Here is a 25,166-nt window from a genome sequence, read left to right as displayed (position 1 = left end):
AAAAATTATAAAACAGTAGCAGTGTAGTAATTGTACTAAAAAGAAATAATGTTTAATTACGTACAATACAGGGTGTAATAAAAGGTACAGGTATTTATTTTATCATTTTTGTATTTTATTATTTTGTTTACTTTGTTTTTTTATATGTATATGAAAATAATAGTTACACCACAATAGAATTGATAAAAAAAATATATATAATAATAGTGACAATAATAATTTTATAATATAGTCATATATATGTAGATAAAAATACATTTAATTATTTAAATCATATTTTAAACCCACCATTAGAATTGTATCTATCCACAATTGCTATTTCTATTTTTTCAGTTCTTATCACTATTATGCTACAATTTTAACACTTATTAGTGGAATTATTGCTTTCATTTTTTTATATACATATACTCGAATACACGCATATACACATGCAATTTACTTCATTCCCTCATCCCTGTAATGAGCTAACTTCAAAGCTTATACACTCCCATTTTCCAAATAATGGTGTTTAGCTAGCCAAACATTCCGGATATATGAACAAAGTTTTTTTTTTTAAACAATGAAGAGAAAATCGCCTTTTGTGAAAAAAAATCCTATAAAGGATCAAAACACTTTGGATAAATTTGGTATTTTTAAAAAGGCAATTGGAATAAAAAAAGAAGATGAAAAAGAACATGATATAAAAAATAATATGAGCATTTTTCAAAAAAAAGAAGATGGAAATATATTGAAAATAAAAAAAGAAAAGTATGATGGATACGAAGACAATTTAAATGATATAGAGGAGGGAGATACCCATGATGGAAGTAAAACAGATTATAATAATACAAATGAAGGTAAAGAATTCAATAGAGAATGTCCCAAAAATGAAAAGGATAGTGGAAATGGCATATTTAAATTAAAGATGAAATCAAAAGAAGGGTCGGATTTAAATAATTCAAATAGTATTGTAACAAATGAAAAAGAACAAGAAGAAAATTCAAATAATACAAACCCAAATAGTTTGCCATTACATAAATTATATCAACCAATTTATAAAGAAGATTATATACATGAGATAAGAAGTAAAAGAAATCCATTATTAACAAAAATATTAGATGAAGATTTAAATTTTAATTTAATTTTATGTGGTCCACCAGGTTCTGGTAAATCATCTCTTATAAATGTAATAAAGAATAAAACTCATAATTTATTTATAACTTTATTTCATTTAAATAATTTCAATACTGAAATACGAAGAATATATGATCAGTCTATAATAAATTATAAGTTGTCTAAAAGACGAATGATATTATGCATAAAAGATATAAATAGATTAAATAAACCACAACAAGAACATTTACTATTAGTTTTAAAAAAAGGGTATTTTTATCTTTTAGCTACTTGTTTATATAATCCTATGAATATATTAAATGCTTCATTAAGTTCTAGATGTTTATATTTATATTTGAGTCCATATGATAAAATAGAATTAGCTTTAATTATTAAAAGAATAATAAATAAATTAAATATTGAGATTGAAGATAATGCATTAAATGTTATAATCAGCCATTCGTCTGGGGATGCAAGAGTGGCTATAAATATTATTGACTTTGCTATACAACATATGAAATTAGAAGAAACGAAAGAAAAGGAAAGAATGGAAAAAGAAAAACAGAAAAATAAAGATGGGATAGAAAAAAAAAATGATACAATGATAAAACCAGTGAAAGTAAAAAGATATAATGAATATTTCAATGAAGCATCTAATACTGAACCAAATAAAAAAATTATACAAATAAATAATATTAAAAACTTTTTACAAAATTTTCCATGTAATGATAATAAATTAGATCATTATAATTTTATATCAGGTTTACATAAAAGTATAAGAGCAGGAAATGTTAAGGCAGCAATATTATATTTGACAAAATCGTTAAAAAATGGAGAAGACCCATTATATATATGTAGAAGATTAATAAGAATAGCATCTGAAGATATTGGAATTGCAAATCATAAAGTATTATCAGTTTGTGTTAATACACATTATGCATGTAAAGCTATAGGAATGCCTGAATGTCAAACCGCTCTAATATATGCTGTTATAGTTTTATGTAAATCCTCAAAAAGTAACTATATATATGTTGTTGAAAAAAATGCAAAAAAAATATGTAACGAATACAGCTTTGATGTACCTTTCCATTTAAGAAATACTTCAAATAGATATATATACACCAACCAACCAGAAATTCTTACCTTTGAAGAACACACAAAGAAATATAAAGCTGTTCAAAAATATCTACCTGATTATATAGAAAATGTCGAAGTACTTCCAGAAATATGAAGTATTTCATAATATAGGCATTATGTACAATTAAGTGTAATGAAAAAAATATGTCTGATGATAAACAACTCAAAATAAACTTTTAATTTTTCACCTTTTTAATAATACACCATTTATGGGTAAAACCGTTTAAATGTTTTTATCGTGTGTAGCTATGTGTATAAATGATTTTGTCGATTGATTTTGAATTGTTTTATGTATCTTTTTAACGTTTAAAATTTTTTTTTTATAATTTTTTAAATTGATCCATTTTTGGCAGCTTTATTTTTTTTAATTCTTAATTTTTACGTGAAATATGTACAATATTGGCACTATTATTTTTTTTTATGATTATTCCTAACTAATTTATACATTTTTTTTTTAATTTTATTGTTATTTTTTTCAAACAAAACAAATTTGTTGAGGATACATAAATAAAGCAATTTAAAAAAACGAAAAATACGCTTTAAAAAATTTAGTTATGCAAATATGTTATCATTGATAGAAAATATGTATATGCATATAAATCGAGATAAAGCTGTGTGTGTGTGTGTGTGTGTGTGTGGAAATACTCCAACTTAAATATGTATAAGCAAAAGGTCGAAAATCCATTGTCCATATTTCGATTTTCGTATTCTAGACATAGCTAGCCCTATAATTTAATTACTGAAGGTTACCTTCCAACTTTTCCTTGTTTTATGTCTATTATAGGATTATAGGTCAGTATTTGGGTTTCATTAAGAATATTTTTGATATGTACCTTTCGATCTCTTAATTTTTCATTAAATATATATCTTAAAATATAAGCAAAATCAGCCATATCTTTGTTATTAACATTAATGTTAAAATTGAATAGATCTTCATAATTTTCATTTTGAATTTTTTCTTTCGTTTTTAATTTTTCCTTTAATAAACGTAAGGCAGAAACAACATTAGATATTTTGTTATTTTTAATAATATCATCTTTTTTTAATAATGGTATATCATACTTCTTAAATATGTCATTAATTGTGTCGATCAATATTATTAGTTTATCTTTATTTTTATCACATTCTTCTTTTTCACAAATGTTCATATAATTTAATTCAAAAAAATTAGTCACTGTTTGATCAGAAATATTTCCTTCTATACATTTAGCTTGCTCATCGTTCGATTGAGTATCTTGACATTCATCATTTTTGGCATCGTCAAAACATGTCAAATCTTTATATTCATCAAGCAATGCTAACGTAGTTAAATTATTTAAAATATATTTTTTTATTTCTATTTCATTAATATTTGTTTTATTAATATTTGCTACATTTATATTTAATTTTTTTAAATATTTTAATATATGTTCAATATAGTTTTTTTCTTTTGTGTAATTAAGTTTTTCTCTTTCTTTTGGCTTATACAATCTAATTTTTTCTTCTTCGATTTTTAAAATCATACGATAAAAATCGTCTTTTTCGATATCATACGATTCATATCCAAGTAACACGAGCTTTCTTTTCAATGAATTCATTTTATTTAAAACAAAAGATCTATGAAATTTTCAAGAGAATTAATATGTTAACGGATAAAGTGATTAATACTGATAGGCAATGAGACCTTTTATTTAATGAATATGCTTTAATGTATTTTTATATGGATTGAAATACTTATAGTATACAACTTGTATTCGGACTAAGATATATAGCACATACGGAAAATATGTACAAATCGAGTTGTAGAAAAATATATTGGTGAGTTATATATACACAATGGTTATATATTATATATGTATGTATATATTCCTTTGCTTATATATAATCATTCGATTTTATTTCCACTAAAAAAATATTTTTTATTATAACATTATTAAGATATGCATTTTTTTCTCTTAAGTAGCTCAAAATATAATATCTATATAAGGTGAATTTTCTTTATTCTCGATAAAGTTGTGTATACTTTTTTAAAAACATGAAATATTTCAAAAAAAAAATAAAATAAATAAAAAATAAAGTGATAAATAAAGTGATAATAGCGTGTCGCTAGCTATAAAAATTTTAAAATTATTATATGAAATAAATTCATCGAAATTTAAGGGAATAATATAACAATCCTATATGTATTAGGTATTAACATATAATATATCATATATATAGCTCTAGTGATAATATATTTTGCATAAATGGTTAATAGTTGAATTATAAAAAAAATTCGGCAAGAGTTATCACCTATAACAACAACATTATAAATATAAGAAATATTTTTATACTTAAATAAGGTAATTGTAAGTTTGTGGATAAAAATAAAAATTTATTAAAATGGCGTGTTATTTTTTTATGAGAATAATATAATATTTTATGAATATTTTAATTAAAAAAACATAAAAATAGAATAATTTATATTTGGTGAACACAAAATGAGTGGAAAAAATAGGTAGAGAAAATAAAAGAAAAGGGTAGAATAAAACAGTATAGCAAAAAAAAAAAACATATATAAATATATAGGCAATGTAGTAAAGGAAACAATAAAAAAAATTAGTTTATAAATATCACCATGATGATATTATAAATAAGAGAGCTACTACAAAAATGTGTATTACCCATTTTATATGCCTATGAGGTTTAAAACATATAATGGGCGTAATGAATGAAAATTCTAAATAATTTACAAAAATGTTTGTTGCATATAATTATCACCATTTGAAATCAATCAAAAGGTAAAAAAGGGGAAAAAAATAATGAAAAAAAATAATGAGAAAAAAGGTGTGTTGTTCACTTATTTAATAGAAAAAAGAGTTAAAGAACGGGTTGTCATTATTTTGTATGTTGCCATTTTCTTCTTCATCAGGTTGTACTTTTTCGTCTTCTTTTGTATTTTTTTTATCTTCTAAATATTTTAAATAATTATGAAATACTAGCAAATGATGATGACATAAATAATTGAATGAATTCAATTTATTAATAGAACTTATGGATATGCTTAAATCTTCATTTATACTAATAGTATTACAAACCCCAAATATTTGTATTATATCATTTATTTTTATGTCATTTTTTTTTTCACTTGCGGAATTAAAAGAATAAGTTAAAAGATATTTTGCTTTTATATATCCTGTAGTATCATCAATTGTGTAAATTATAAATTCTTTTTTTTCTTCAATATCTAATACAAATCCAACTATTTTAATAAGATTTAATTTTTTATTCCATATGGTTAGCTTATTTCGATCTCTTTTATATGCTCTTATTAGCATACTAATATTTGTATGCATAAAATTGGATTCATTATTTTCTTCTTTTAATTCATCATTGAAATAGCCACTCTCAATATTTAAGTTTGTGAATGTGCTAGACATTTTTTTTATACCGTTATGGATATTTTACTTGTATTTTATATAATTTTTAAGTGTGTGTGTATAAGTATGCGAATAAATTTATATGCTTGATGGAACATATATCACCTTCAGCCCAATGGAATATTCATCTCATATATTTATTTCGAGAAATTTTTTCAGCTACAATAGTATATCTATGCCAATTTCCTTGGTTTATCTTTAAAAATATTTAAAAAAAAAATTTTAACTTTTAAAAAATGGGAAAATATTTATGTGCTTAATTATGTTAAAACTACAATCATTTTTATTTATTGGCGTAAAGATCGTAATGATGAATACACATTCATATAATATATATATTATTCTACATATACTAACAATAAACATCCAATACTTAAATAATTTTTTTTATATAAATATTATACTATCATTTTACATAATTAAATACTCTTTTGAAATCCAAAAAAATAAAATAAATCCCTTAATGAATAATTTTTTATACGTTAAAACTGTGAATTTTTTAATATAATATAGCGTTGCACAAGAATTTTAATGCATACATAAATATATTAATCGAAAACAAGTGAGTAAAATATATATATATGTAATTCACAAATTGGGAAATTTCTTATAGATATATTTTTTTTGATATAAATTTTATAGTTCATTGCAATCATAGAAAAATGCAAGGATTATTTAGCTTTTATTTGTTTTAAATTTATTTGTTGTTATTTTATTATTCTTACACATACTTTGTTTTATTTAAAATTTGTTTTTTTGGGGGTTTGTTATTTTTTATATACTCAATTTTTGAAATAAGTAAAAAAGATAAAAATATATTTTAGAGGATGTTATTTAAAAAAATAGGGAATCACATTTGATAAAAAGAGTATGGCAAATTATTAGAACATTCATACTATGATACATATTATTTTATTGTATTCCTTTTCTATATATAGTGACGTTAAAAAAATAGAAAACATGTAGAACAACCACTAAATGCTTATGCATGATCTATCTATCCAGCACACACTATTGTAATTTATAATAAGAAACAAATATAGAAATATAATTCAAAGCTGTAAAATAAAATGTATTAATATAATATACTTATAGAGATGGACTATAAAACAAAACACGTATACACATATCCAGTACATAAATTGATGGCCATTTAAAAATTACCTTAAAAATATATAATAGATATTATTTATTTTTTTTCACTTTCATTTGGATTTATATAATATGCTAAGTAGAAGAATATGGCATTTAGGGAATGATAAGTTAAAGAGATTTTTTCAAAATGGTCAGAAAATTGATAATAATATTTTTGAAATACGATGGTGTAACTTTAGTGAAATTATTGGAAAATATAATAAACGGGATAAAAAAAAATTTATTATATCATTAAATAAAAAAAAAAATTCAAGCAATTTTGTAGGGAAAACATATCAAGAACAAAATATAAAAAAAAGGAATCAAAGTTTTGAAAAAAATATATATTTAAATAAAATAAATTTTAAGGATAAAGAAAAAGTAAAATCTTATGACAAGACAGAAATTATTGAAACAAATAATATAAAAAATGATTATATAAAAGAAATATTAAATAAAAATAATATATTCTATATATACACATATCAATATTTATTAATTGAATTTTTAAAGTATAATAATATTTTTGTTGATATATTATATCCCGATTCAATGTTATCCTATATTCTATATTCTTTTTATAAAATATGTGTTGATAAATCTGGTGTAACAAATTCGATCGATCTAAATATGAGCACAAGTATTAAAGGGAAAGTTGGCATAGTAGACAAAAGGAAAATAGATAAAGAACAAAGTAATAATAAGTTCTCAACTAATGTAGAAATAAAAAAAAATTATTTAAATGAAAATATGGATAACAAAGTTAAACATATTAGTAAAGTTGAAAATAACATGGATAAAGAGAATAGAGTTCTTTTGGTTGGCTGTTCAGAAGATAAAATATCTGAAATGTATGAGACAATAATGAATTTAAAAAATGTAAATATATTAACATATATAATTTCAAATGAAGAAAGTATTAATAATATGTCTAATAATATTTTTTTATATAATATGTTTTTAATTAATTTAGAAAATTTTAAAGATGATTATGATTTTAGCATATTAATAGATTATGTTAATTTTATAGTTATAGATGATATATATGAAATTTATAAAAATAAAAAATCAAATTTATTAAAAAATATTTTAAAAATTTATAAAAAAAATAATGAAAATAATAATTTTTTTAAAAGCTTTCAAATCCTGTTATTAAATAAAGTCCATGATGAATGGATAATAAAAGAAATAAAACAATATTTAAAAAGTCTAAAATATGTAATAAATTATCAAACTCAATCATCAATCGAATATTCATGTATTAATAATATAAGCCAAGATCAAACAAGTTGTAAAAAACAAGACATATCAATTAATGAAATAAATAAATTTCATTATTTTGATTTAAGTAATTATAAAAAAAATAATTGCACACATATGAGTGTAAATATACCTTTTAATGATGATAAAAAATTTTTAGTTTTATTCTACTTATTAAATATAAATAAAGATAAAAAAATTGTAATATATTATAATAAAAACGACATATACTCATTTTATAGTTATATTAATTCTTATATGCCCTGTATATTTATATCCAATACATATAAAAATAGTTTTAAAAATAATATTATTAGCAATTTTAATAAAAATAATAATTATATTTTAATTACTGATGATAAAAATATTAAAAAATTTAATCAGATTAATGCTAATCTTTTTATACATTATAATTTTCCCGAAAATGTTAGTTCCTATACAGATCTATTACTCGATGGGATTGTAAACAAAACAAATAAAGACGATCCAGCTAAAAGGGAAGAGACTAGACAGGCAAGCATTCACAATAGTGGCACTAGCAAAATGTGTAGAAACGAATATGCTTATGAAAATAATGACAAGAAAAATGAGCATTATAATATTTTCGAAAAAGGTGTATCATCTTTTGCCACTGAAAAGGTATATTCTATTTTATTTTATAACAAAAAAAAAATTAATAAAGAATATAAAATATTAGACAATGTTTTTAATTTTATTAATTATGAATTACCCCCTATGAGAGATATAAAAAATAATTTTTTAAATTTTTTAATCCATGAAATTGTTAGTGTTAATATAGAAAGTGATAAACATTTAGAGGAAGCAAAACATATTTATAAAAAATATGGACATAACTTTATATCAGCTTCATTACATTATATTATAGAAAAAAAATTATATAAAAAAAGTTTTAAAAATAAAGAATATACAAATATAACATTTATTATTGAAAGAAATATCATTTTAAATACAAAAAATAAAGTTATTGAATTTTTAAATCATTTATTAAATTTTAATAAAAATATTGGTGATATTAAATTTTTTATTCAAAATTATTTGTATAGTAAAAGGGGATATATTATGTCCCTTCCTGAGAGCATATATAATATAATACATAAAAATAAAAACGACATTAAAAATATAGACAAATATAATAATATACACATGTATATTTTATATAACAATTATCAAAAGCATTTAAGAACTGGATCTTTAGTAAGAGGAAAATACCAGTCGAAAAAATCAATTAGGTAAAGCATTTTAAAATATTTCACTTTTTTGTCACTTTTTTATGCCACTTTTTTTATGTCACTTTTTTTATTTAACATTTTTTTATTTCATTTTTTAATTTTCTTAATTTTTAGACGGCTAAAAAAACGAATGAACATAAAACAGGAACAAGCTGAAATTAACAAAATGAAAAACAAACTATCTTCAACAATTAAGTTGAATAAAAGAAATGTAAACCCTTCAAAAGTTTGACATCATATTTGAGGATTAATTGTTAAGCAGTTTTCCATTTTTAAGTTATAATAATAATAAATATTTTTTAATTTTTTTTAATTTTTTTTTTGTTTGCATTTTGATTAATGTCTTTATTTACAAATAAAATATTATAATTAAAACAAAACATAAAACTATTTATGTAGGCATGTGTATATGCACACAATGCATATACAAAATTAGAGGGGATGACCCTGGTATTTATGAAATAACAGGATAACCCCACAATTAAATATATTTGTATAATTTTCCCTAAGGAAATAATAACAAAAAAAATATATAAATTACTTCATCCCAAATAAGATTCTCAATCAATTCTATGGATTACGAATTCCATTTTTATGGATAATTTTCAAATGCTCTTACTTTTTACGGATTATTTTCAAATTTTCTCGACTTTTCATGCCTTTCTGTGGGCTTAGTTAATACCGGACATTAAACTCAGGTGGTTAGGAAGAGGAATTATGTTGTATTTCTTTCTGAACATATCAATATCTTTGTCTAGCCAATTTTCAATATAAATAGAATGAAGAGGTTTTGTTGCTGCCATACCAGCCATATATGCCCAAGGATATAATTGTTTCAATAATGTTTGTCTTGGTTTATATTTAAAAAGAAAATAATTTTTTTCAGGATTTTTTAAAAAAATATATTCATTATTTATATTATCAAAAATTATATCATTATTATTTTCATTATTATATCCATAAATAATAGTACCTCGAATATTATTGGAATTATTTAAATTGTCAAAATAATATTTATATAATTTTTGAAAAAATAAATTATTATCTGTTTTATCAATATGAAAATATTCTGTTAAATTATATACATATTGTTTTAATGATAGTTCATCTATATAATTATAATCATCTTTATATGTATAATCAAAATTGGAATTAAGAAAATTTGGAGGTATTTTATCTTTAAATATATATTGAAATCTATATAAGGGTGTCATAAAAGGTGCTACTAAAATAGCTAGTAATGTTATAGGTAATTTTGTATGTATTAGTTCAATCATTTTTAATGCAGCCTCAGATTCAATCGATATATTTAAATTATAAACAACATGCCCTATATCATGTATTTGTCTATATCTTGTTAATATATATGAATAATTAATATCATCAAAAAAATGAGCTGCTTCTCTATCATGGGCATGAAGTTTATATGCTTCTAAAAATTCCATATATTTATAACCTAAAGTATTTTTAGGCAATTTTTTTAACTCATTAAATTGGATATCTTGTCTTATTAGTAATGGTTTATTTTTTAATATAACTTTTCCTTCATCATCATTTTTCATATATTCATAAATATTTTTAACTGCATAAAAAGATGATATATCTGCTGCGTGTGCTAATAAGTGTGTCCTATTTGGTGCTTTATAAATTCCTGATATCGTTTTTAAAAATATTTCAAGTTTTCCCAACTTATTTAGATCTATCCAATTTGATTGAAATATTTTTGCAAAGTTGTTCATTTTACCTTTTGAATAAATGACATAAAACTAGAACAATTTCTTTATACAAAAAGTACCAAACACATAAGCATGCATATTTCTATATTTGATAAAATAAGTAAAGGGAATGGGGGGGAGATATAATAAAATTTTGTTATGAGCTTTGCAAGGGAAGAGCCAACATATGTACACAAATGTATGTGACGAATATATATATCATTCAAAGGCTCTACATATAATCATGCACATGCATATGCTAATATATTTATGGAAGCAAATTATTTTCCATACAATTTTTATCCAGTAAAAGGGCCGAGTAAATTGTATTTCCAAAGTTCATATATATGGGCAGCCCTTTTGTGTACGGCTTTTATTTTTAAATTAAATTTGTAGCATTTCCCCTAAGTACTTCACCAAAAAAAAATCCGTTATAAATATTATTAACTATTTTAATATACTTAAATATGATAATAATTAATTTTAAATAAAAATAAAGTTTAATTATATTTCTATGATTTTTTTGCTTTTTTTTTCACTACAGTGCTATATATACATATATATTGCTAAAAAAAAAAAGCAAAAAAATACAAAACGAACAACCGCATACATGTACTAAACATAACTGCTGGATTTTGTAGATTTACATCATAAGGCATATTCGAATAATTTTACCAAAAAATAATAATAAAAAAAAAAAAAAATAAACACAATCACCATATTCAGAACAAGAAAATACTGCATAAGAATACATAAAGCGTAATTATATTAAATTGAAAAAAAAAAACATATAAATATTCTATGCACATAATACGAGAGAGAAAGCAAAAAAAAATCATATTATAATAAATGTGTGTATACAAAAATGAAAAAATATAATGTATGAATTAAAAATGTCGGAAAAAAAATAAACATAAAAAAAAAGGAAAATGTGCATATAACTTCAATTGTAAATAATTGCTTTCTCTCCCTAAAAATAAGAGGTCTTATAGAAAAATGATATTGGGTATTTGTTTTTCCTTCAAATTAGCAAAATAGCAAAATAGCTTTAATTTTAACAATTTTCCAATTTCTAATAATATAATTATTTATTTATCTCATTTCTTTTAAAAGTCTAGTTTAGAGGATAGTGGATATGAAATTGAGTTCTTTGTGTAAAGTGTCTTGGGTTTCTGTATTTTCAAATATGTTTTCAATAGCTTTTTTTATGCTTACAAGTGTAATTATAGTTTTTTTTTTCAAAAGTTTGTTGATATATCTTGTCGATTTTTTAGTATCATTATTATTGTAATATTTCTTATTATTTAATTTTCTACATTTTCTTTTATTTTGTTCGTTTTCAAAAAAATAAAATTTCCTTTTATTATTTACGGTCGCTTTACCAAAGTAATTGTATATTTTAGTTTGAGTCTTGCTTATTGCAACATCCTTTTTAACATCCTTTTCAACAGTGTTTTTATTATTATGGACAGTTTTTTTTATCACTTTAAGGTTCGAAAGAGAATTTTTTATAAAAAAATATTTATTATTATTATTAGTAGTAGTAGTAGGATTATTTTTTTTCTTTAAATCTGCTATATTATTATGATCTCTTTTATTTTTATCGTTTAAATTTATATCTCGTTTATTCATTGGGTTATTCTTCGAAAAGTTTGACATTTTATCACTATATATGTTATCCTTTGCATTATCACAATAATTATTATTATAAAAATTATAGCTATGGTCCCTAAGTTTATTTTTTTTCCTTGTATTATTTATATCATAAGATGACGATTTCTCTTCACGATCTCCATTGTCTGAAGCGGTGTCTTTAGAGCATATATCAATTACAGTGTTAATCTTTTTTGCATTTAAATTAACTAACTTTGTATTTTTATTGAGTTTATTTTTGTCATGCTTAAAAATGTCAACGGATTTTCCCTTTTTATGGTCAATTTCATTCCAGTTTTTTTTTTCAAAATCAAAATAATAATTATTTTCTTTGTTAATAATTTTATTGTTAGAAAATGAATTAATTTCTTCATTTATCGAATTAATGTCATTAGAATTATATTTTATATTATCCAATTCATATACATTACAAAAATTTAATAATACATGAAAAAATATTTCCCAAAAATGTGCATATTTTTTTTTACTTAATAATAATTTTACATAAAAACTTTTTATTTTTTTTTCAGCTTTTTCTACAAAATAATTATCTCCATTCTTTTTAATCTGATTAAAATAGTTGGAAATTTTTTCATTTATTTTTTTATCTATTGGAAAAATTCGAAAATAATCCATAAAATAAATATCATCTAAATTTTCTCCATTATTTTTATCTGTTCTTTTTAAATCGTTGTCTTTACAATTTTGATTTTTATATTTTTCATTTTCACAATTAATTTTTTTATTAGCAATATTTTCATCTTCATTTGAACTTCTTTTTCTTTTAATAACACTACTAGAAATATCATTTTTTTCTCGAAGTTTACTTCCTGTAATATCATGTCTAAAACTGTTATTCAATAATGATATTGATTTATTTTTATGATTTAGTTGGTCATTTTCTCTATATAATTTTTCTTTTATTTTTATAAAATTTTCTAATTCTTTATATCGACTTTTACTAACTTTAGTTGCATGATCATTATTTCTATTAATGTTAGTTTTGAGAAAATGGGAATTATGTGTCATATATGTTAGGTCAAAATTGTTGATAGATATGGTTGTTTTATCTTCTATTCTTTTTTCATACTTATATTTTGTATTTCCTATATGCTTATAAAATAATAAACAGCTAGCTACTTGAGCTATTCCTATCAAATCGATGTGATAAGTAAATATTGAATCTGTTAAAAAATTATAACAATCACAATATTTATCACCATAAAACATATATTTTTTAAAATTTTTCATATCAATCCCTCGTCCAATATCTACTAAAAACAAATTTACAGGAAAATTATTTTTTAAAAACGATTTATCACTATCTTTATTCAATTCAGAGTTTAAAAAATAATCAATTACTTTTCCTGCACTTATTTGTGAAACTTCAGCAGATTTTGTTTTTTTCTGTTTATTTTTTCCTTCATTAGTTGATCTATTTTTAGAACCATATTTGCTTGAATGAGTTGTTCCTTTTTTAGATGCAGTTTTATTTCTTGTAGTGTTTGTTTCCTTAGATTTGCTATCACTTGAGTCATTTGCTTCGTTGTCGTTTCCTTCACCTTTTTGATTATCATCCTTTGATACTAAAATGTTGTCAATTTTAATGTCTCCATGTACAACATCTAATAGGTGTAATTGCAACACAGCAACTACCATTTGATATACAATAAATAAAATAAATTCTTCGTTTATAGCATTATAATTTTTTTTTATAAAATAATTTATAATATCATTTACTGTTTTGACATTTTTGAACGTATTCATAAGTAAAAGAGAATTTCCAACTTCGATATCATTATTTTCATTATTATTTGTTTTATAATAAGATTGTAAAAGTTTTGCAGATTTACTATTCCCTTTTTGAATATCAACTACTTTGTAGTGCAATTCATCAGGAAATATGTATCTACTTTCATGTTCTTTAAGAATTTCATAAAAAATATGTTTATTTCCATCGTTATTATTTGGTCGACTTAAAATATTTTGCTTTTCGTATTTTGTTAATTTATTAGACCGTCTTGTTTTTAATATATACGAAAAATATATTTCTTTTTTTGCTAGATATAATTTTTTTTGAATTTTACAAGCCATTAATTTCCCATCCACTAAACATTTATATATACAACCATTTATACCTTTACCATGTTTTGTTAAAATAGTTAGAACTCGTTTTTCATTTGTTATACTTAATAAATCTATTTTTGTATTTTTTTTTAAAGCCCCTTGAACTTCAAAATTCGTAAAAATAGTATTACTACTATTATTTTCATTAGTATTATATTTATATATTTGTGTGTGATCTGTATCATTAATATTTGATTGAACTTGTGTAAAATAATTATATCTTTCCTTTTCAGCAATATTATATGGATTAATTAAATTAATAGCTCCTACAATAAAATGATCAAATAAATATATAACAATCGATTTTACACTAGTTTGTACCTCTGTTTTTTCATTATCATCATCTACTTTTTCATTTAAATATGCATCATATGTATCTAAAAATGGTTTTTCTTGTTCTTTGCTTTCTCTACATAGTTCTCTATTTTTTTCATTTATTATATCATCGTCACCTTGTAATCGTATATACTCTGTTTTTCGTTTTTTCATATCATCATTGTCACAAATTTTAATATTATTTTTTTTAGCAATTAAAGAATTGTTTACTATTATTGGTAAGTTTTTAATTTTGTTAATATTTCCATCATCTGATGTAGAAGCATCAGTTTCTTCTATTTCGTAAAAATCTTGTTCCTTCTTTTTAATGCTTCTTGTATCTACTAACAACACATTGTTGTCGCAATCACTAAATGACAAATCGAATATTAAGTTTTTGCTTTCTCTTTTTTTAAAGGAATTTTTATTTTTTTCATCTCCATCAACATTTTCCTTCGTGATTTGCTCAATGTCTTTTGCTTCGTCTCTTTCATCATTATCTTCATCTAAATTTGTACTGCCTGCAACATTTTTACTACTACTTTCTATATCATTATTATCATGGCTAAAAATACTATCAGATTCCATTACATTTTTTATTTGATCATCTTTATTATTTTCTTCATCATTTATATCATTGTCTTTATTACTAATTTCGATTTTGTTTTGAGCAACATTTTCATTCACACTTTCATTGTCATATATTTTTTCTTTTAATTCTTTGTTGTTTTCATTTGATTCTTTTCCTTCGATTGTTTCTTTAACATCCTTCTCTTTTCTATCATGTGCTTTTATTGTAGATTTGGCTATTTTTGAAATTTTATTAGAATTAGCTAGCTTTGGTTCTTTTGAAGTATCAGAAATATAATAGACATATTTTGGAATTTTCATTAATCTTTTACTCCTTCTGTAACTCGTTTGATTTTCCTTTTTATTTTCTAATTCAAATGATTTCCTTTCTCTTTTTCGTGGCGATTTAGATTGTTTTTTTTTACCTTTCTTTTTACGTTTATGTTTTTTTTTTGTTGATCTTTTATTTCCAATAACAAACTCTTCATCATCTGTTGAATCATCAGAGCTACTGGACCCACTAATGTAATATATACTTTTCTTTGAAGTCGCTTTAGAGTGTTTTCCTTTATTATTTGCATTTACAATATGACTACTATTTTTCTTTTGGATTTTATTTTCAATCTCTTTTTTGCAATAATTATCATTTATAATAATTTCATTGTTATTGAAACATAATGTATTTACTTGCATCTTTGTTAGGCCTTCTTTCATAATATCATCAATTATAATCACATCATTTGCACCGTCGTCGTTTGTTATCTCATCTTTTACTGTATCAAATTGTGTAGGGGCATCAAGTGGAAGATCTTCAGTTTCCATCTCATCTTTCACAATGTCATCTTTTCCCATTTCATCCTTCGCAATGTCGTCTTTTATTGCTTGGTATTCCAACTCATTTTCTTTTTCCTCATTATGACTCTCATTTATTACAACATTGTCATTATCAATTTGCTCTTTTAGTTGGTTTTCGTCTGATTTATCATCAGATTGGACTATATCATTTGGAATAGAAATGTCTATGTTTTCTTTTTCATTTAAAACTATTTCGAAATCATTTAAATCGGTATTAATAGGATCATCAACTTGTTTTTGTAGTTTTTGGTCATCTTCATTATTATTATTTTGTTGATTTTCATCTACACAAGCATCTACTTTATCTTTATCGTCTTCATAGGATATGCTACCTATAAGATGCTCATTTTGCTTAAAAATGTTTTCAAATATTGATTTAAAAACAGTATTTGCTACTTTTGGACTACGGATATTTTTCTTGTTAGAAAATATATTACATTTCTTTTTGTTCTTATTTTCAGTTTTATTTTTTGTGCTTTCATTTTTCTTTTTTTTTTTCTTTCCTTTGTGCATAGCATTTACATTTAAAAAAATATTTTGTAACGAATTATCAATTGTGCTATAATTTTTTTTGTTGTAATACATATTATATAATAATGAATATCTTTTTATAGTTTCAAATTTATTTGGATATATCAATCCATTTATTCGATTTTTTGTCTTGGCGTCTAAATTGTCGATCTCTGTAATAATTTTATTTTCTTCTTGTTCATTTTTTTTGGTCATATTTTTTTTCTTCTCTCTTTCCTTTTTTCTAAGCTGTTCTTCATTGTTATATTTGAGTTGTATAATAGATCCATGTGAATGAAAATTTAAAAATTTATTTAATTGATATCCCTCTATTTTGTCTTTTCTTTTATCATAATTATTTATATCAAAATATGTAAGACTTAATGCTTTTTTAATTCTTTTACTTTCAGAACCTTTGAGTTTAGTCTTGATAATTTCCAATTTTTTCATATCCTTGTTTTCGATTACCCCGTTTTTTTCTACCTTATCTTCATTATTATTTCCACCATCGTTATTACTAACATTGTTGATAATATTATCACTGCTACTTCGATTTTTTATAAAAGAATTACATAGTTTTGCTCTAATATATGACTTCTTTTGTTTACTAACATGAACCATAATATTTCTGTAATTTTTCTTCAGTTTTTTCATTATATATGGTACATTTTCTCTTTTTTTTTTAAAAAACATTATATAGATATTCAAAAAATAATGACACATATATTCTGGCAAATTAAAATATAAATACGTAATAATCATTTTTATAGATTTATATAAAATATAGAGAGATAACTGATAGACAAAATTAATATTCTCATTTAAATGATATAAGCATTTTTTTGAAAAATATAAAAATAAAATTAATTCATATATATATGAAAACTTTCTATTTGACATATTAATATTTTTAAAACCACTACTAACTTCTGTAAATATTTTATACTTCTTAATATATTCATTTAAATTATTTGCATATGCATTAAAAAAGTATTTATTAATATCATTATTCACTTGACCATTTGAAAAATAATGTGAGGATAATTTAGTTATTACATAATTTTCAATATAATTTTTTGTCCATTTATATATTTTTAATTTTCCCTTTACGTTTTTATTATTATTATATATTTCACTGTAGCAACTTGTTATTGTGCGTTTTATAATGTATTCCCCATATGAGCATAAATAGGAAAATAACTCGTTACAAAAAAACTCACTATCTTTGATATGATTGTTCGTCCTGTTTAAATTATTATTTATTGAATGTGTATCCTTTTTTTCAATTAATGAATCGTTCCCATTTATATTATTCTCTTGAATTGTGACTGTGTCTATATGCTGTTTTCCACTGTCTTCTGAAAATCCCTTGCTATTTTTAGCTCCATTTTTATAAATCTTTAAATATACAAAAATAAGCAAGTTCAATGGATTTAGTGAAACATATAAATATTTGCTTAATAATTTCATAAAATGGGGGTTAACATTTTCGAATGATACTGTGTGTTTTTTTATATAATACAATAAATATTTGATGCCATCATATTTATACAACACTCGAGAATATGAATTTTTCACAATTTGTTCAATGTCATTTTTAGACAATTTACTTATAACATAGCAATTATTTATGTCATCGCTTGAAGAATCATTTTTGTATTCTATAATAAAGGAATGGAATTTATAACCGAAGTTGCTGACATAAAAATCTAGATAATCCAATAATATTTTAGAAGAGTCTGAATCATTTATATTGGCTTTTAATTTTTTTAAAAGATTGTCATGTTTTCTTATGGTTACTAGGATAGATATAAAATCATCAAAATTTTTGTAAAGAATACTGCTCTTCTTTTCTTCGGTATTGATATTTTCATTATGTCGTTTTACAATATATATTTTCTTGATGTGATTTTTTATATAAATATTTTTTATATCGTCGTTGAACATTATTTATAAGAAAAAATATGCATGAGTATAAAAAGAATAACAAAAAAATGGAATAGTGTAAGAAATCGAACACAAAATAAAAGTATAAAAATTCAAATAAGTAAAACGAACACTGTATACAAAATTTTTAAATTAAGCAATTGTTATAGAAATTTACACACCCGTTTTATGGACTACTAAAATGATATATAAATATTAAAAAATAAAAAATACTAAAAATATCACTATGTATTCAACATGAATATAGTGTATTAATGTACTACATATATTAAAAAGAAACACTAATCAAATGATGTACACATATGTATGAAAATATGCAAATAAATATGCGTATATGTAAAATTATTGAATGAACTACATGGTATTTACCATCTCTATATATACGTTGCTTTATACTTCAAAGTATAGCAATATATGGATAGCTTAATAACAATACGGTGAGAATATTCAAGTCAATACATAACAATGATTTACATACTTTATTTTATGATTTTGTTTAATAATGTATTTGTGGTATTTCATCATGCAAGTGTGGAATGTATGCATACAATATTTTTATAGCATGCATGTATTCCTTTTTTGGGCAATTAAAATTAACTTTAAAAATTCTTAATATTTCCTTTTGATGCCATTAAAAAGTGAGATACATAATAAAATCAAAACAAAATATATTAAATAAAAAATAAGGAAAAATACATATAATAAAGGAAAAGGAGAAAATGCATGTATATTTTTTTTATTTAAATACATTAGCATACACACTTTTGTATATTATTTTTTTAAATTATTAATTGTTCATATTTTTTTTTATTTTTTTACTTAATTTATAACATAGTCATAATAAATATTAATTTATCATTAAAATATTATGAATTTAATACTATATTATTATTAAAAAAAAAAAGTTAAAAAAAGTACTAGCTTTGTATGCGTATTTTGTGTACACTTTTTTTCACTTAAAGCTATTTTTTTATTTATGTTATTACATGTTCATAATGTTTTAAAAATGCATAATAAAATAATTAATTAAAAAATAGTTAACTTTATTAATTAATTTTTTATGCATGGTTTCAATTGGATATGTCCTATTTAATTTTCCATAGTATATTAAAAAGTTTTACACAATGTATTTTGTGTACCCCCTTATCTCAATGTAATATTGCATACTTTAATTTATTTTATATTTTATCTTATTTATTATATTTGTTAACAAACATGTTTGCAACTATATATTAAAATTATAACATAAAAAAAATAAAAATAATAATGAATATATAACAAAAAAATTAATGTATATAATAAAAGTCGGAAAAAATTCTTGAAAAGAAGCACTATAAACAAAATAGCAATATATATTCTTTAAAAATAAAAAATGGGGCACACCAATAATTTATATATACAATAATGTAAAAATGATTATTCCGTATTTATAAGTCTTTTATATGCGTCTTCTCCCAATTCCTTCAAAAAAAAAAAGAAAAAAAGGTATGAGATTATAAATAGGATGGATTGGATATATTAATAAGTACATAAAAAATAGCTTGAGACACAAATATATCTACATAGGAAATTCTCTATATAAATTATATGTGCTTTAATAAATATTCTCTAAAAAATGCAAAGTTTTTTTCCAAGCACATAATTCATGCATAATGGTGTAACATATGTATGTATGCGTATGCAAAACTATATTGTTGTATAATTTATTTTGAAATATTTAATTACGAGTAAAAAGGATCATATATAAATTTATCAGGCCCAAAAAACATCATATCAATTATTAGTAGCACGGATACGCATATACTTAGAAATACCCTGAAATAAAAAAAATATATCAATTTTTTGGAAATATTGTGCTTAATGATAAAAATGCATATATAATGTTATATCTTTGTAAATTAATGTTTTTCTGGTTTATATTTTTGGTTAATATTTGAAGTATTGTTTCTTACCACATGTATCTATAAGGCTCGAATGTTGCAAATGAAAATAATACTAGTATTATAACAATTCCTAAAAGAAAGCCTGTAAATTTTAAAAAACATAAGAATATAGCATTTATTGTCCCTTGTAAAAAAAATTTATATACATATATAATTCTTATATCTCCAAAATGCATATATGTAGCATATATTTTTACTTCGCCTGGATTTGTCACTCATTTTTGTTGTTTCTTCAAATTTTGATAAGCATTACTAATTTTATAACTCTTTTTTATTTTTTCTCTATATATTATTAATTTGAGATATTAATATTTTATAGCTAAAAATATATTGTATTGAATATATAATAATTATTATGTTTTATAAAAAAATATTAAGTAAAATAGTTAAAAGGAAAATTTATAAATCAATAACTCCAAAAAAATAAAAACAAAAAAAAGATGAAATATAATATAATATGCATATATTTATATTACGTATTATTATAAGGATTTCAAAGCGCTAGCATTAAAAATGTTTTTTTTTTTTTTATTAAAAAAAAAGTTTTGCGCATGCATAATTTTTTAAAATATTCCCTTTGGTGTTATTTCTCAGAATTTTTAAAAACTTGTATAATATAATTATCACGATTAGTGAAATTATTATCTTTTACTATATTAATTAAATGTTTGTTTATCTGAAAAATATTTAAGGAAAAAAGGAAAATATAAAATTTGAATGTGTAAGGATGTATATATAATTTATACGTCCAAATTTAATTAACATATATATATATATATATATATGTTATGGAGAATTTATAATTAAGAGACGAAATTTAAGAATATAAAAGCGTGGTAGAAAATATATTATTCCAAATAAAGTTGTATATAATCTCTTCTTAACTATATAAATGTATTATAATTTAAAACATTGGTATTAAAAGGGGAAAATTATGTATATATATATTTTTTAATACATATTTTGGGATGTAAAAAGAAAGAGCAGGAATAAGAAACGTGTTAAGATTAAAAATATATACATATTTTTATGTTGGCAATATTATTGTAATAAAAATGGTGTATGCTAGTATTTGAGATGATAAGAAGTATTATATTGTCAGCTTATTTGTGTGTGAATTGGAATATTATGCTATATTAGTATATATATATTATGCATTCTTTTCGATATTTACTTCTTGGCTAGTAGGTAACAAAACGGGCTTGCTGTGTGAGGAATCCAGCACGAACCACATGCCTACAAGATAAGAAGATAAATAGTTTGCCAATTTTAAATATTATGAAAAATTATATATTAACGAGCAAAATAATAAATAGTTATATACCTGAAATTTTTCTTATTGTATAAAAATGTCTATGTTTGTAAATATTTAAAAAATTTATTTTAACTAAATTTATTACAAAAGCAATTAGCTTTTGGTCATTTAAAACGGTGTCACTAAATAATGAAAGGCAATCATTATTTTGATTTAATTTTTTAAATATTTCTTTATTGTCAACCCAATGTAATTCAATATTATGTTTGCTCACAAAAAAATATAAAACATCAATATTAAAATTTCCAAAATAATTAATTCCTCTTTTAATATAGGAAAAAATGGTTTCAAAATTTAGTGTGTCTTTTATATTTAGGTCACCAGATTTATTATTGTTTTCATTTATGCTATTATTATCGTCTGACGTGTTATTATTTAGCTTTGTGTAATCAAAGTTGTTTTCAAATTCTCTAAAATCATTGGGAGAATATACATGTGCCTGCAATATATTATTTATCGTATGAACTAAGCAATATAATTTACTTTGTTTTTCAAAGTATACATTTATTGGTCCCTTTCCTGTTTCAATTTTATGTATTCCATAGTGACACATTTTGAGAATTAAAAAAAAATACAAATTTTATAAATTTTTTTTTTAGTGTAAATATGGAATATTTAAATATAAATTAATTTACTACTTTTTTGAAGGGTAAAATATGGCCATGCTGTTTCTTTTATTTAATTGATTGGAACAGCACAAATATGTTAAACTTTTCATTTCTTTCGAATTTCCAAAATTTAAAAACGTTACACATGTAACATGCGTATTTTTTTTTATATTTTTTCCTTACAAATTTGTTCCCTCCTTTGATTGACAAATTGTATTAACATAAAAAGGGAGATAATTTTGCAAAATAAGAAAAATAATTTTACGTATATAATGAATAACCGTCAAAAATTTGTAAACATATTAATATTTTTTATCAATTTTAACAAGCTTTATGGATTTCCTTTTTTACTTTGGAATTTTTTAAAAACTTATCGAACTTAATATGGTCATATATTAATATCGATATATTTATATATAGCTAAAAATGTGGAAATACAAATTATGTTTTCTTATGTGTTATATTAATATATACATTTTTATTGTAGATATATATACATATACAAATAAAACATAACATTGACAATGATGATAATAATATTACCATTGAGGCATGTTTATAAAAAATAACAATAAAAATTATTATATACAATAATAATAATAATATAAAACAAATAAAAAGATATATAAATATATTGTTTATTAAAAATAATTGAGAATCTTTTCCAAAAAATTTGAAATTATTTAACATGAATAAATACTCTTGATCCTTGTGTTTATATGAATTATTATCTATAATCTTATTTGCTACCCTTTTTATATTTAAATTGTTGTCTTTGTGTATTTCTTTTAGGGTATTGTTTCTGTTTTCTATTACTGTATGCTTAGGAGTGTCACTAAGACTGTTGTGATTAGCAATACTTTTAGTTTGCTCCCCATTGTTATCCTTTTCTTCAAAATGTTTTTTAGTTTTATCAACTTGTGTATCACAATTAGTTTGAGAAACTTCTTTTGTATTATGACCATTATCATTTACATTTGATGAAAACATTTTAGAGCATAATAATTTTTTTTTTTTATCGTAAATTAATATTTTCCTTTCTAATTCTAATAAGGATTTCTTTATATTTTTATCATGGGGGTCAATTTTTTCGACTTTTTGAAACTCTTCCTTTGCTTTGCTATATAAATCTAGGCTCATATAAGCTTGGCCCCTTCTGTAAAATGCTTTTACATTATTTTTGTCAAGATTAAGAACCTGCAAGAATGAAATAAATGTATAGGCAAAATGAGAGACACTATAAAAATGTCAATTTCGAATAAGTGACGATAGGGCATGCATATATGTATACACATTGGTGTGACATATTTTTCTTATTTTTAGTCTTACCGTAGAACATTCACTAATACAATTATAATAATCAGCCATATGAAAATTTGTTAGGGCCATGTTAAGATGGAGTTTAATTTCTAATTCGTTTTGCTCATCTTGTTCTTTTTTATCTGAAGGAAAACTATAATCTAATTGTATTAATCCTTTTCTAAAATAAAGACAAGCAAGCTTATAATTTTTTTCATAAAATGCTTTTTTTCCTTGTTCATTAAAAACATTTGATGCTTTAATTTTTTCGGTTGAATTTTTTTCATATAATTGTCTTTCTTTTGAATGATCATGAGAACATGGATTTCGATTATTTAAAAAACGATTTTTTTTTTCTTCAATGTTTTTTTTTTCTTCTTCTTCTGCTTCAATTTCTTTAATGCAATTTTCAAATTTTGAATAATCTACATTATACTTTGATAATTTATTTGATGTTTGATTTTGTAGTTCTTTTGCTAACTCATTTTTTTCAACTTTTGGGGTTTCGTCTTTTTTAATTTTATTTATACATTCGATTTTTTCTTTTATTTTTATACAGTCTTTTACAAATTTGTAAACATTTTCTGATGTGCTTACAGTCATTTCAAGATTAAGATAGCTATTCAAATGTAATGTATTTTCGCTTTAGCTAGATATTGCGAAAAAAAAATTTATAATAAAAAAAATAAAAAATGAAAGTGAAAAAAATAAAGATAATCAGACTAATGTTTTTATTATATATATATTTCTATGTTAACATTTTAATGAATGAAAATTAGGAAAATTATGTAAATCAAAAAAGAGGAAGGTGTGAAAAAGGTAAAAAAAAAAAAAAAAAAAAAAAAATAATAATAAAAATAATAAAATAAATATGTAATATATAAAAACAAAATAGCATAGAAATGTGTGTTTCAATAAAACTGCTAATGTGTAAAACGTGTCAAAAAAATATAAAAATAAAATGGGTATGAGTAGGGGAAATGCACAAGGGGGGTATGCAAATTATGCCAAAGCCTTCACGACTCAATAAGCGTATAA

General features: G+C 22.0%; 9 protein-coding genes across 9 annotated transcripts; 2 read left to right on the top strand and 7 right to left on the bottom strand.

Annotated features, from left to right (window-relative positions):
• Positions 1-559: 559 nt before the first annotated feature.
• PVVCY_0901120 (conserved Plasmodium protein, unknown function) lies at positions 560-2,323 on the top strand (the record flags this gene model as incomplete). Its single annotated transcript, XM_008626453.1, has 1 exon — positions 560-2,323. One exon carries the CDS (start codon positions 560-562, stop codon positions 2,321-2,323), a length of 1,764 nt encoding a protein of 587 aa, XP_008624675.1.
• Positions 2,324-2,975: 652 nt separating this feature from the next.
• On the bottom strand, positions 2,976-3,806 carry PVVCY_0901110 (conserved protein, unknown function; the record flags this gene model as incomplete). The annotated part of the gene is made up of 1 exon (XM_008626452.1): positions 2,976-3,806. One exon carries the CDS (start codon positions 3,804-3,806, stop codon positions 2,976-2,978), a length of 831 nt encoding a protein of 276 aa, XP_008624674.1.
• Positions 3,807-5,051: 1,245 nt separating this feature from the next.
• On the bottom strand, positions 5,052-5,627 carry PVVCY_0901100 (conserved Plasmodium protein, unknown function; the record flags this gene model as incomplete). Its single annotated transcript, XM_008626451.1, has 1 exon — positions 5,052-5,627. One exon carries the CDS (start codon positions 5,625-5,627, stop codon positions 5,052-5,054), a length of 576 nt encoding a protein of 191 aa, XP_008624673.1.
• Positions 5,628-6,851: 1,224 nt separating this feature from the next.
• On the top strand, positions 6,852-9,503 carry PVVCY_0901090 (conserved Plasmodium protein, unknown function; the record flags this gene model as incomplete). The annotated part of the gene is made up of 2 exons (XM_008626450.1): positions 6,852-9,271; positions 9,386-9,503. 2 exons carry the CDS (start codon positions 6,852-6,854, stop codon positions 9,501-9,503), a joined length of 2,538 nt encoding a protein of 845 aa, XP_008624672.1.
• Positions 9,504-9,942: 439 nt separating this feature from the next.
• Positions 9,943-11,010, bottom strand: PVVCY_0901080 (ubiquinone biosynthesis protein COQ4, putative; the record flags this gene model as incomplete). Its single annotated transcript, XM_008626449.1, has 1 exon — positions 9,943-11,010. The coding sequence occupies one exon, from the start codon at positions 11,008-11,010 to the stop codon at positions 9,943-9,945; it is 1,068 nt and encodes a 355-aa protein (XP_008624671.1).
• A 1,095-nt stretch (positions 11,011-12,105) lies between these two features.
• PVVCY_0901070 (conserved Plasmodium protein, unknown function) lies at positions 12,106-18,963 on the bottom strand (the record flags this gene model as incomplete). The annotated part of the gene is made up of 1 exon (XM_008626448.1): positions 12,106-18,963. One exon carries the CDS (start codon positions 18,961-18,963, stop codon positions 12,106-12,108), a length of 6,858 nt encoding a protein of 2,285 aa, XP_008624670.1.
• A 1,427-nt stretch (positions 18,964-20,390) lies between these two features.
• On the bottom strand, positions 20,391-21,125 carry PVVCY_0901060 (conserved Plasmodium protein, unknown function; the record flags this gene model as incomplete). The annotated part of the gene is made up of 4 exons (XM_037634314.1): positions 20,391-20,424; positions 20,689-20,778; positions 20,916-20,988; positions 21,104-21,125. The coding sequence occupies 4 exons, from the start codon at positions 21,123-21,125 to the stop codon at positions 20,391-20,393; spliced, it is 219 nt and encodes a 72-aa protein (XP_037490425.1).
• A 364-nt stretch (positions 21,126-21,489) lies between these two features.
• Positions 21,490-22,774, bottom strand: PVVCY_0901050 (conserved Plasmodium protein, unknown function; the record flags this gene model as incomplete). The annotated part of the gene is made up of 3 exons (XM_008626447.1): positions 21,490-21,582; positions 22,081-22,142; positions 22,231-22,774. The coding sequence occupies 3 exons, from the start codon at positions 22,772-22,774 to the stop codon at positions 21,490-21,492; spliced, it is 699 nt and encodes a 232-aa protein (XP_008624669.1).
• A 496-nt stretch (positions 22,775-23,270) lies between these two features.
• On the bottom strand, positions 23,271-24,731 carry PVVCY_0901040 (peptidyl-prolyl cis-trans isomerase, putative; the record flags this gene model as incomplete). The annotated part of the gene is made up of 2 exons (XM_008626446.1): positions 23,271-24,026; positions 24,159-24,731. The coding sequence occupies 2 exons, from the start codon at positions 24,729-24,731 to the stop codon at positions 23,271-23,273; spliced, it is 1,329 nt and encodes a 442-aa protein (XP_008624668.1).
• Between the last annotated feature and the right edge of the window lie 435 nt (positions 24,732-25,166).

Source organism: Plasmodium vinckei (genome assembly GCF_900681995.1).
Source record: "Plasmodium vinckei vinckei genome assembly, chromosome: PVVCY_09".
In the NCBI taxonomy this organism is placed as follows: domain Eukaryota; phylum Apicomplexa; class Aconoidasida; order Haemosporida; family Plasmodiidae; genus Plasmodium; species Plasmodium vinckei.
The sequence above is the reverse complement of the archived record's forward strand: the minus strand, read 5'-3'. Positions and strand labels throughout refer to the sequence as shown.